We start from the raw sequence: 11,847 nt of genomic DNA on the forward strand, positions 1-11,847 counted from the left end.
TAGGCCAGCCCAGCACTTTTATGAAATGTAGATTTTATTTTGGTCAACTAAAAACGACTCTCTCAGTTTTCTCCCAACAGGCAACCTCTGTAACCAGTCAGTAAGGATCCAGGAATTCCACACACAGCTGAGTGGGTTCTTCTGAGAGTCATCAAGCAAAGTGGTCAGGGCACAGGTGGACAGGCCACTTTGAAGTTGCAGAGTGAACATTACTTGTTAACCCTAACCCTAACATACTAACACCCTAACACATTAACCCTAACACTGGTATTACTGGAATCAATGTACCCCAGCAGATAATTCACAGAGAACGCTTGGACGGATCGAGGAACATCTAAAGACGATGGCACCATGATTAAACGTCTATTATTCTTCATTACATCAAGAGGAGTTGTCAATGAATTGTTGTATTGGCCTAGCTTAGGCTAGGCCAAAAGGGGGATTGTTGAGAATTGTCTTTATCTTGTTGTTATGTGTTTCACCATATGTTCCTGTCTTCCCTTAGAAGTTAGGCAAGGTAGACTAAATGTAATTAAGAACAGAGACATTTGCAGGATTGTTGTTTGATCTACTGTTATCTCAGGAGCCAGTCAGGCAGGGGGTGTCAAACACTCATTGTAAACAGGACATCAGGGGGGTTGATGATGATCACATTTGCATGAAGAATGGGATCTGGCCTGGGAAAACAATGGAAGAGAAGAACTCTACCAACACCAAAGGGACTGGAGGAAGAGGACGAGGACATCTCAGCAGGGGATCTGGAGTGGATTGCATGGACATTGTGAATTTGCATGTGTGTGACTATAAAGGACTGGGCCAAGGGATAGTTAGGTTGTCAGACTTCGTGCCCTGACAATTAACTTTGTTGTTGCTAGGGTTATGAACTGGCCCGGAGCTCTGTAATATTTGTGTCTGGAATTGATTCTATTGTTAAATACATTTTGAAATTGGTACTTTACTTCTCGAAGTCTTCATTCAACGAACACGCGGATCGGCAGCTACATACAGGAGGTATCGCGATCCAACAATGAGCAAATATTCAGTGATCAAAAGCAGAACACAACTTGGTTCAAATTTGACAGACCCTGTAAAATCGAACCTACAATGTCATCAAACATTTTTTCTTGTCCTATTTAGCTCCTTTTTGATCAACTACTTGGTTTAAAAAAGGAAACACACAACGATCTGAAATTTAAATGGTTTATGTTTCTCTGTCCTTGTGAATATTTTATGGAACTGTAACCATCTAAATCCTGTTAGTGATTATTGCCCTCCAGTGGAAGAGTCTGGCCATGTAAGTATCTCTTAGCAGATCTTAAAAGATGTCAGTTTGAAGTCTCCACCAATCCTGATGTAACTGATGACATCAACACTCTCCTGGTTTGGAAACTTGAATTCATGGTCATCGGGAATTTCCACTTCAAACACATCTCCAGCCAGCTTCAACACAATCTGAAGAAGAAGAAAACAGAATAAATTAGAATGAAATGAGGTTCTGCTCCAGGCTGGTTATCACTATGTGATTGAGGGAATAGGTCTGCATTTCTTTCTATAAACTGTGGCAGCTTTTAGGACAAAACATGACAACAATTCTCAACAAATCTCTCTTACCTTGACTTCCTTGCCTCTGTGTAAGGGGTTGGGTATTTCCCTTCTCTCTTCACCCCAACACCCAGCTGTCTTTGAGTTAAAAACCAGAACAGATCCATCAGCGTTGTCATGGAAACGAGGGTTAAAATGGAGTGCCAGGTCATTTGCATCATTGCCAAGGTCAATATGGAACCTGGTTTGATCCCAAATTAGATCATTAAAGTGTTGGAAATATATCTATGAAAGTATACTAGGTGTGTTTGTTTTACCTGTCTGCATCATGCAAAACAAACCCCTTAATCTTCAGCTGATCTCCAGTTCTCAGAATCACATCCTTTAATTCAAGTTGCTGTAGACATAGATATTAACGTTTGTTTTACCAACATTGTTTTATAAGCTCAAACGAAGTCATAAAAAGTCAAGCATCAAACAGACATGAGAAAAATACATCTATAAGCAATTTTAAAAAACAACTGTATAATTATTATATATTTTAAAAAAATACTGTACCATGCTCATTTTGGGTGTGGTTCAGACCTCTGGAGATATGGAAGCAGTTGATGGCAGCAGCAATACGTCCTAGAAAGCAATATTGTACTTTTGAGACTGATGTTTTTCTCACTATATAGGGGGAGGAACAACAGCTCCTCTGAAGAGATTCTATGCATCTTTCTTTCCTTATGACGGTTAATTGGATCATTTATTTCAGAACAACATAATCTATATAATCATTGTTATTTTCCTGCCAATCAGTTGATCTGATAATGATTAACACATAAAACGCTGTAAAAAAAAGTCGCCTGTTTACCCGTGGATGCTATTTTATTGCAAAAACTTTATTACATTTGCATTGAGTTGTTTTAACTGCCATAAATATCATTTATGTTGTCATTTTTTGTCTGTAGAATATTTTATTTAACATTGTTTATTTTTATGAATATTTAATTCCTTTATTTAACACATCATACAGGCGGAAGTGGTTTCTGTTCTTTGTTTAGTGACGGACCTTTAATGTGGTACTTCACTCCACGAACTTTTATTTGAGGTAATACTGCAAGAAGAGGAAGTTGCAGAAGACATTCTTTTTAAGACGTTTTTCTTTGCTCATGGTAAACTCATTCCCTCAGGGGTGCAGCCAGCGAGGTAATCTGTTTTTCTTATGTTGCGTTTGTACGTGTTGTATATGTGAAACCTGTTTAATTGTGTGTTGTGCTAAACAGTTCGACGGTGGTGATGGCGTTTACGGCGATGTCGTGCCAATAAATCATCTGTGTCAAAAGAACTGTGGTCCGTGCTTCTCTGACGGGAGTGATAGTTGTTCTTTATCTTTGATTAATGTCCAATGTCTCCCCTCTCGTGGTCAATACGGTAAACTGTTCCTCAACTCCAAGGCCACGCCCTTTGCTTCCGGTATTAAAACGTAACAAAACAGTCGAATCGGTTGAAGAGGACACAATTTTTGAACATTCATTATAAACATTATTTCGTAACATTAACGTTTTTCCTGCTTGTAACCACCTAGAGGAAATATATATGTATATGGAACTACATCAAAATTTGACAAAATAATGAAAGAAAATAATTTTTTAAAGTCTGCTAGAATACTTACAAATTTATTACTGAACTGTTACAAACCAAACGTGGTTCTTTCAAAAATAAAAACCTTCATGAGTTTGTCAATACTTGCTGTAGTTTTCTTACAGAAAACTCGGCTGTGTTTCAGGAAGTGACGTAGGAGAATATTAGGAACTGTCAGTGGATAAAGAAAGTAAATATAATTCCTACTAGAGCAGACATATCATAAATTACATTTTGCTTCGACCGATTCAGGGGTGTTAATCGCGGGCAAATAACCAATTTAAGGTAAACAGTTAATATTTTTGTATTAGTGCATGCTTGGAATTTGACTTCGCACTTGCTAGCAGCTAGTCAAACAGTTTATTCTATCGTTGATTGTAAAAGAAATATACATAAATAGTAATTATATTCTACAGTTGTGTTTGTGACGGTGAGGCCATGTTAGTGCTAATAATCGGCGGAGTCCTGTATTTTTTTTTAATATGGATTATTTCTCCTTGTTGTTATCGAGTGATTAGAATTTCCCGAGTATTCAATTTTAAAGAAGTTTAAATAAAAGTGAAACCAACACACACGGCGCACCCACGAACGTTGAGAAAACAGGAAGTGACGCAATACGTTACCCAACGGAAGCAGGCCCGACCCTGCTTAGCTTCCCACTAAAGTTGTACATATAAAATAATCACCATCTGAGTTTGAACGGTGCTGAAGGCACACGATAGAGAAGGGGGGTACTGTCATTCAACAGACTAACTTCATTTTATCTTAAAGTCTTTTTGGGTGGATGAAAAAGTGTTAAGGTTTCGGTTTTTACAGAACCCGAAAGCAGGCAAAACGCAGTGATAAAAAGTCCAAAAACTAGTCTTTATTTAACAAAATCAAACTGGCAATCCTCCTGGACCGCAGGGAAGCACTCGTCCAGTCTCCCGGGGCGCACAAAGAGCTCCAGAGCGGACCCAACACAGGAGTCAAGTCCTGCGCGTTCTCTAGTCCAGCAGGGCGGCGTGGAGACCTCAAACGAGCTGGGCTGGGGTGGGGGAAACACCAAAACTCTCCGACGGTAGGGCAGGCGCCCTCCCAGGCTTATCCGGGTGGGCGCAGTAGAAGTCTCGGAGGAGGCTGTTGTCCAGTATGAAACGGCGGGGGACCCACGATCGCGTACCCCTCCCAGTCGACCAGGAACTGGAACTCTCGTCCTCGGTGACGGACATCCAGGATGCTCCGGACTGTGTCGGCAGGCCCCCCATCCACAACACGTGGGCGGGGACCAGATCCGACTCAGCGACCGGCTTCACCTTGGAGACGTGGAAACTTTTATGTGACAACATGGGCTTTCTGCTTATCTGACTATCTTAACTAGGTTAACTACTCTTGAATGATCAGAATTGTCATGTGACAGTGACCCTGCAACAATAAAAAAAAAAAAGTTTTCATTTACAAAAGTAAAGCTAACAATATAATAAAGTTATTTTTTAATAAAATGTGTGTCCCAGAGGCAGAATTTGAATGTGCAAATAATGCCGTTAAGTGCTGCTGATCAAATGCTGAATAATCTACTCTGTTCAGTTTATTTATTTATTAGTCTGACGTGTTATTAACTTTGAAAAATAGTTCTTGAACTATCTCTCATGAGACTGAATTGACTGTCATGATCTGCCTATAAATGACATCCAGAACCACAGCCAACTGGGAAACGGTTGAACCGAGCTTTACGTGGATCCACTTCCCATCTTTTTCTGAACCTTTTATTGTGTATTTAGGCTCTCCCTCCCCAAAATCCAGTGTTTCCTCTCACCTGTTTTGAACCATTTCTCTCCACATTCTGGTCTTTACCAGAACGTTACAAGTCAATTTTGTTTAAAGGTTAACTTGTATTTTACAGGAGGTGACCCACTGGTGCTCCAGGACTTATGGGATTCTAAAATCAAGATGTCTTCAAGTGACAAAGGTAATTTTTGAAGTTTTAAAAACTATTGTACACCTCAGTTACATCAGTGTAGTGATGAAATAGTAAAAGTATTGTAGTCAATATATAAAATTGAGATTTATTAGGTTTATTTTATTTTTCTTCTGTATATTAAGATCAATGTTCTCTGTGTATTTTATTTCAGTGGCAGCTGAACTCACACTTGTGTTAGTTGGTGACACCAATTCCATGAAGACAGGATCACAAAACATCTTATTTGACCATGACAAGCAAGCAAATGTGGAGCAGATTTCAGAGGGACTGTACGACTTATGTGGTCGTCACATCTCAGTCATTAATCTGCTCGGTCACCAAAACAGTGAAACGTGTCAGTTGAATAAAGGCGTTCATGCCTTTATTTTACTGGTGTCCAACAGTCATCATGAAAGCTCTTATAGAGCAGGACGTCAGTGGTTAGAGAAAGCTTTTGGAGAGGAATCGTTGCCATATTTGCTGACAGTTGTGACTCACGAGTCTGATGAACAATGTAAAAGTGCGTTGACAAACCTGAAAAGAGACGATAGTTTTAATGACAAAAGATACCACACATGCAAACAAGGTATGACAGACCAAAGAGAAATGTTGGCACTGTTGGAAAAGGTAGACGTCATGGTCCAAGAAAATAATCCCAGCTGTTACACCCGACCCAAGTGTGAGGGAGCCCATGAAGAAGACAAGATCAAGTCCTCAGAGTTCCAGGGAAATCAACAAGGTAAGTTTGACAGAGAGAGAGAGAGATGAAATAAGTGTAAATTACTCAGTTACATTGAGCAGCAAAAACAATCCCTCCAGCAATGTAATTAAAACTAATCTGAAAACAATCTCAAATTTCACTGCAACATTTTAAGAGAGGTGCCAGAAAATCCAACATTTTGGACAGCAACAATCAGGTTGGACTGTTAATATTGTGACATTTTCCCATTAAGGTAAATCAAATGTTCGTTGAGTTTTGAAAATGAGCTGTGGCTTGAATCTCCTGCAAAGGTCACTGTTACACATGTATTACATGGTAATAAAGTCAGTATCAACAAAGGTTCAGACTTCAGATGGTTCATCACATTAAACTGTTCCTGTCTCATCTTGTTCTGACTTTGTAATAATCACATTTTAAATATGTTTCAGATTCTTCACATCCAGCTATGGATGAAACCAGGAGAAAGGTAAAAAAAAAAAAACCCTCTAAATTCAGACACAGGAACAGTTCATTCACATTCTGCAGTATTGTGCTACCTCGGGCTTCACAACATGCACAATTCTCTGCTTATTTGTAGCAGCTGCCCAAGTCGTCTGATGATTCTACTATGAAGAGACGAGAAGCTGAATTCTCCAGTCTCCTGGGAAGACTTTGCCTTCAAGACAAGTACAGACAGAAGCTGACTCCTGCTGACTTCCTTAAAATACGTCCACCTCTGGAACAGGAGCCTGGCACATGTGAGAAGGATGTTGTTCTTATGTTTTCACAGAAGTTGATGTTGTTAGACTACACAGCCAGATATATTCCTATCACACAAGATGATCCAGATCCAGGACAGTCAGATCTTGTTCCACAGTCCAGCACTGTTGAGGCAGAAAAAGATGTTTTTGCTGCATTTCTTTATATGCCAGACAGTAGTGAATCAAAACAGCAAAGTGTGCATCCCATGGACATACAAATGGCACTTTTTCACTGCTCAGACAGCTTTTTAAAGCAGAATCTAATAACTAAATTATCCCAGTGTCAGTACGCCCTACCTTTGCTTGTTCCTGACCCAGTCACGATGGATATCCAATGTCCATTGTGGACTTTCAGACAAATAAAGAAAACATGGAAAACAACAGGAAACCAAGATAATTCAAACACTGTCACATTGAAGACTGTGCCAATCTGCAACGCCAAGACACCCATGGTGTCATTTTTCCGCCTGGGTTCACTGTCGCTCTCCAAGTCTCAGCTGATAAACAATTTGATCAGCAGCCGTCATAACACCTTCTACCACAGAGACTGCCAGGGAAGCACCAAAACTCGCCATTTGATGGAAGGAGTAGCAGAGATTGCCTGGTACTGCCCTGCTGGTAAATCCAACGATGCGTTCACTGACTGCACTGCTTTCTGTAACCTTCACGGTGATGCTCGGCTTCTGGAAAAGCAGCGCAGCATACTGAGTGAAAAATCCTCAGTCACTGTTGTTCTCATCTCTGCTCGGAGTGAAAGTGACAGAAACTTTATCGGAGACCTCATGAAGTCTACAAAGCCTCTAATTTTACTTATTGTTGAAGAGAAATCCAATACTGTTCAGTTCACCAAGGGGAAGTATAGAATTGGTCTGAAAGACAGAGGCCAGTCAAATGTTTCTGAAGAGTTGAAAAGAATCATTCAAAATATTCTAGCTGGACCCCATGATTCCTTTCAGCTTGAGTCCATGGCTACGGTCTCTGGAATCAGGCTGGATGAAGAAGACGAAGCCTGCCAAAAGGGAAAAGCTGCTGCAGAGAAGGTGATGGATTTAATCAAGGGACATGATGTTTCTGCGATTAAAGAGAAATTCCTCACCTGTCAAGGTGAAATGTGGCAGAAGTGGTGTGACACAAACAAGAAACAGTATCGCCTCAAAGACCAAGCTGAGATGGATAAAAGCCAAAAGCAGCAGAAACTGAAAGAAATTAGAGAAATTCAATGTAGGAATTTTTGTGGTGAACTTGTAAATGTATTTGTTGAAGGCATCTCATCTCTGACGCCCAGTGAGAAAGAGTATTTCCTGAAATGGACCCAGCTCTTAATAGACGACCTCACCACAGAGAATGTCTCTTCAATTCTCCAAAACTATGATGGCACATGGTCAGAGGTGTTGATGTTGAAAGAGAAAACTGAGCAGTCCGATCAGCTCAGAGCAAAGCAACAGGAGCTTGAACAAATATCAGAGAAACTACATAAAGCAACGTTCGGCTTGGAGCACATCTATAGAGAAATGGGTCAGATCTATGAAGCCCATGCATCTCTGCAGAAACAACCACCGACAGGACAAACAGACTGGTCCCAGTACCCTGAACTGGCTGCAGAGCTGATGATATCAGGGCACCCAATCGAGCTGATGGATGGTGATGCAGGTCATGTGCCTATAACATGGATCCCAAGACTTTTAGAAGAAGTCATCCAAAAACTGGGTGACAAGAGAGTTTTTGTTTTGTCCGTTTTAGGCATCCAGAGCAGTGGAAAATCAACAATGCTGAATGCCATGTTTGGATTACAGTTTGCAGTGAGTGCTGGCAGATGCACAAAAGGTGCATTTATGCAGCTGCTCAAAGTGTCAGACGAGATGAGGGACCTCCTGAAGTTTGATTATGTTCTGGTGGTGGACACTGAAGGACTTCGTGCTCTTGAGCTAGCAGGTGATAGTACTCTTCATCGTGACAATGAACTGGCCACATTTGTCGTAGGTCTGGGAAACATGACACTGATCAACGTCTTTGGAGAGAACCCCTCTGAGATGCAAGATGTTTTGCAAATTGTCGTCCAGGCTTTCATGAGGATGAAGGTCGTTAAACTTTCTCCCAGCTGTGTGTTTGTTCACCAGAATGTTGCAGATGTAGCAGCTGCAGAAAAGAACATGGAGGGAAGGCGACGTCTGCAAGAAAAACTGGACAAGATGGTTCAACTAGCTGCAAAAGAGGAGGTTTATGACGCTCAAAGCTTCAGTAGAGTCATTTCATTTAATGTGCATGAAGATGTCAAATACTTTGCCCAGTTGTGGGAGGGAAGCCCACCCATGGCTCCTCCCAATCCAGGTTACAGTGAAAGCATCCAAGATCTGAAGAACTTTATCATCTCTAAAGCTTCACAGTCCACTGGGATTACTTTATCACAGTTCAAAAGCAAAGTTCAGGACCTGTGGAATGCTCTGTTGAATGAAAACTTTGTTTTCAGCTTCAAGAACACTTATGAAATATCAGTGTACAGAAGACTTGAGGTAGCGTATGGGAACTGGACCTGGACCCTGAGAAACAAGATGTTGGCTGTTGAAAACCAGCTTTACGTCAAAATTGAAAATGGAACAGTTGACAAAATCAGTCACCCTGATCTTCATAACCAACTCAACGAAGCATGTGAAAAAATAACAAAAGGTCTGACAGATTATTTTGACAAGGATGGAGACAGTGAAGTACTGGCTCAGTGGCGAAGCCGGTTTGAGACCAAAATCAAAGAGTTTCTTGATGGAATGGTGGAGCAAGTTGCAACAAAATTAAATGCTGTTATCCAACAGAAAGAAGCTTGTAAAAAACTTGATGAAAGGAAGACAGAGCTTGAGAAAAACCTACTACAGAAGAGCAAAGAGCTCGCTGTGACGTTAAAGGACAAAGATAAAAAGGAACTTCAGAAACACTTTAACTCTCTTTGGGCTGAATGGTTTTCAGAACTAACAGCACACACAAAACCGATTGCCAATATCAACATAGCAGACGATGTCACAGTCGTTCTGACGGAGCTCGGTTTTGAATGGAAAATGATTAATCAAACAAAGACCAGCGGCAGTTGCAAAAAAATCCCGGAGGCTGGAAATTACAGCTGTTATGTGACTAGAAAGCACAATAATCAAGACGAAGGCCAATTAAATTATGTACAGCAAGGTTATAAACGGGCTAAACAATTTTTCATGGGAGGACGTCTTTCTAATGAGGAACAGAAACTGATCAGAGACTTGATCAGTGCCGTTGAAGAAGAGGCTCTCACAACAATAAAAGCCAAACCAGTGGCAATAACAGGCTATAATATTACATACTTGCAAGAAGTAGGCAAAAATGTAATAAAAGCAGTGGAAGCCTTTGACTCTGGGAAGAAATTCACTCTGAACAAAGAGTTTAGTATTAAGCTGGTTTTGTATGTATGTGACAGATTAAAGAGCTGGCTCGAAGACTCCCACACAAAATTCAAACACAACAACGATGTATACATTTATGCTAAAAGCAAGAAACCACAATTCTCTAAAGCTTTCAAAGCCTTCTGCAAAGACAGCTCATCATCTGTGGTCTTTGGAGGATTGATCTGTGACCAACTGAAGGATTCCACCATCGAGGCCTCCTGTATCGACTCAGCCGCAAATCTAGCTGATGAGATGAGATGTAACCATCCAGTGTTCAATGGGAACAGGACGAACCTGGAGAAGCACATGATGAAATTGTTGGCTGAGAATGAAGACTTTGTTGGTTTCATGACCTACATCCGTAAACCGAAAACATATATGGAGACATTCATTGGAAAAGAAGTAGAGAAATACATCAAAGACAATAGAGATAAGGTACAAAATATTCTCAGGAGGAAAGTTGAAAACATCACAAAGCTTCTGATAAAAGCTTTGCACGATGCAACAAAAGCAGTAAAAACACAGAGAGGAAACATTGAGATGTGGGTGAAAGAATTTTCCAGGCTGACTGAACATAAGGTTAAATTGAGTATTAGTTGTGAAGGTTTCAGTGACATAGACAATTGTGACTTTCTTGAAGAGCAGATAGAAACAGGTCTCACATCCAACAAGGAGATGATGGGAGATCTCTCACCTGATGAGATCAAGAAATACAGGCTGCAGCCTGATCAGATCCTGATTGACCAGCTGTGTAACTGCTGCTGGGTCACTTGTCCATTCTGTTCAGCTGTTTGCACCAACACGGTAAAGGACCACAGTCCTGACAAACACAGCGCCCCTTTTCACAGACCCACTGGGGTCAACGGTTTCCATTTTTGTGGCACAAGAATTTTTTCCTTTGAGTCCTGCACAACTTTGGTTGCAAGTGACTGGGTCTTTGGCCCTGATCATGATCCAGATGTGACCATACCTTACAAACAATATCAAACAGCTGGAGAGAGATATGCCTCATGGGAGATTACTTCTGATGGATCATTGCTGCCTTTTTGGAAATGGTTCACCTGTCGATTTCAAAAGGAGCTTGAGAAGCGCTACGACTTACGTTTTACTGGGTATGGAGAAATCCCCAATAACTGGGGAGAAATTAAGAAAGAAGATGCCATCAAAAGTCTGGATGAACTGTAGCCTCAAACACAAGCCTATGGTGGAGAACTGGAGGGTTGGTTGAAATCTTGGAGCAACAGCAACACTGAGCATGAAGCTATTCTCCAGTCTTTTGATGCAGAGTGGAAGGGAAGAGAAAACTGCTGACAAAATACTTTTGTTTCCCTTTACAGCAGTATACATTCTTCATATAAAGCCTGCTTTAGAAGTGTTGCTATGACGATGTCTTGAAAAGATTCTATGTAAATTCTATAAAAATTGGATGTAAATTGAGTGACAGGATGTGACAAAATGATTCGAAAATGTTGAGTTTCAAAATTCATGTATGATATTTTGCTTTGAATGAAAAGGCAAAATGTTTTGGCTTCATTAAAGAAAGATAAGAGATTCCTCTCTTTTGATTTGCTGGACTTTAAATCTAGTTTGCAATTGTGCTTAAATTAAATAATCACCTTTGTGTTAGTTTTTGTTCTCATCTTTCATCAAATTGGGAAAGATCTTAGAAATCTGTTTTTTCTAGTTTTACACTTGTTTTTGTGTTCAGTTGTATTCAGAACTATAAAGTCACTTGCTGTCATCAGTAAATGTTAATTATCATGTTAATAATTCCAACATGTTGGCTTCACCAGCAGGTGAGGATCAAAGTGGGCAGGATGAAATATTATCCTCATTATTATCATCAACAGTTTAAAGCCTGAAAAATTAGGAACATTT

The 11,847-nt window shown here is 40.3% G+C and overlaps 1 protein-coding gene across 1 annotated transcript; it reads right to left on the reverse strand.

Moving 5' to 3' along the window:
- Window positions 1-1,305: 1,305 nt before the first annotated feature.
- LOC115248467 (galectin-1-like) lies at window positions 1,306-4,505 on the reverse strand. The gene is made up of 5 exons (XM_029832219.1): window positions 4,061-4,505; window positions 2,101-2,169; window positions 1,860-1,939; window positions 1,612-1,783; window positions 1,306-1,452 (listed from the first exon to the last, which is right to left on the reverse strand). The coding sequence occupies exons 2-5, from the start codon at window positions 2,107-2,109 to the stop codon at window positions 1,306-1,308; spliced, it is 408 nt and encodes a 135-aa protein (XP_029688079.1). The 5' UTR covers window positions 2,110-2,169; window positions 4,061-4,505.
- Window positions 4,506-11,847: the final 7,342 nt, after the last annotated feature.

Source organism: Takifugu rubripes, unplaced genomic scaffold (genome assembly GCF_901000725.2).
Source record: "Takifugu rubripes unplaced genomic scaffold, fTakRub1.2, whole genome shotgun sequence".
Lineage (NCBI taxonomy): Eukaryota > Metazoa > Chordata > Actinopteri > Tetraodontiformes > Tetraodontidae > Takifugu > Takifugu rubripes.

Coding starts and splice junctions, on each gene's coding strand:
- LOC115248467 (XM_029832219.1), bottom strand. Junction 1,784..1,859: donor GTTTTGCATGATGCAGACAG/GTAAAACAAACA, acceptor GGATCAAACCAG/GTTCCATATTGACCTTGGCA. Junction 1,453..1,611: donor ACAGAGGCAAGGAAGTCAAG/GTAAGAGAGATT, acceptor CTTCTTCTTCAG/ATTGTGTTGAAGCTGGCTGG.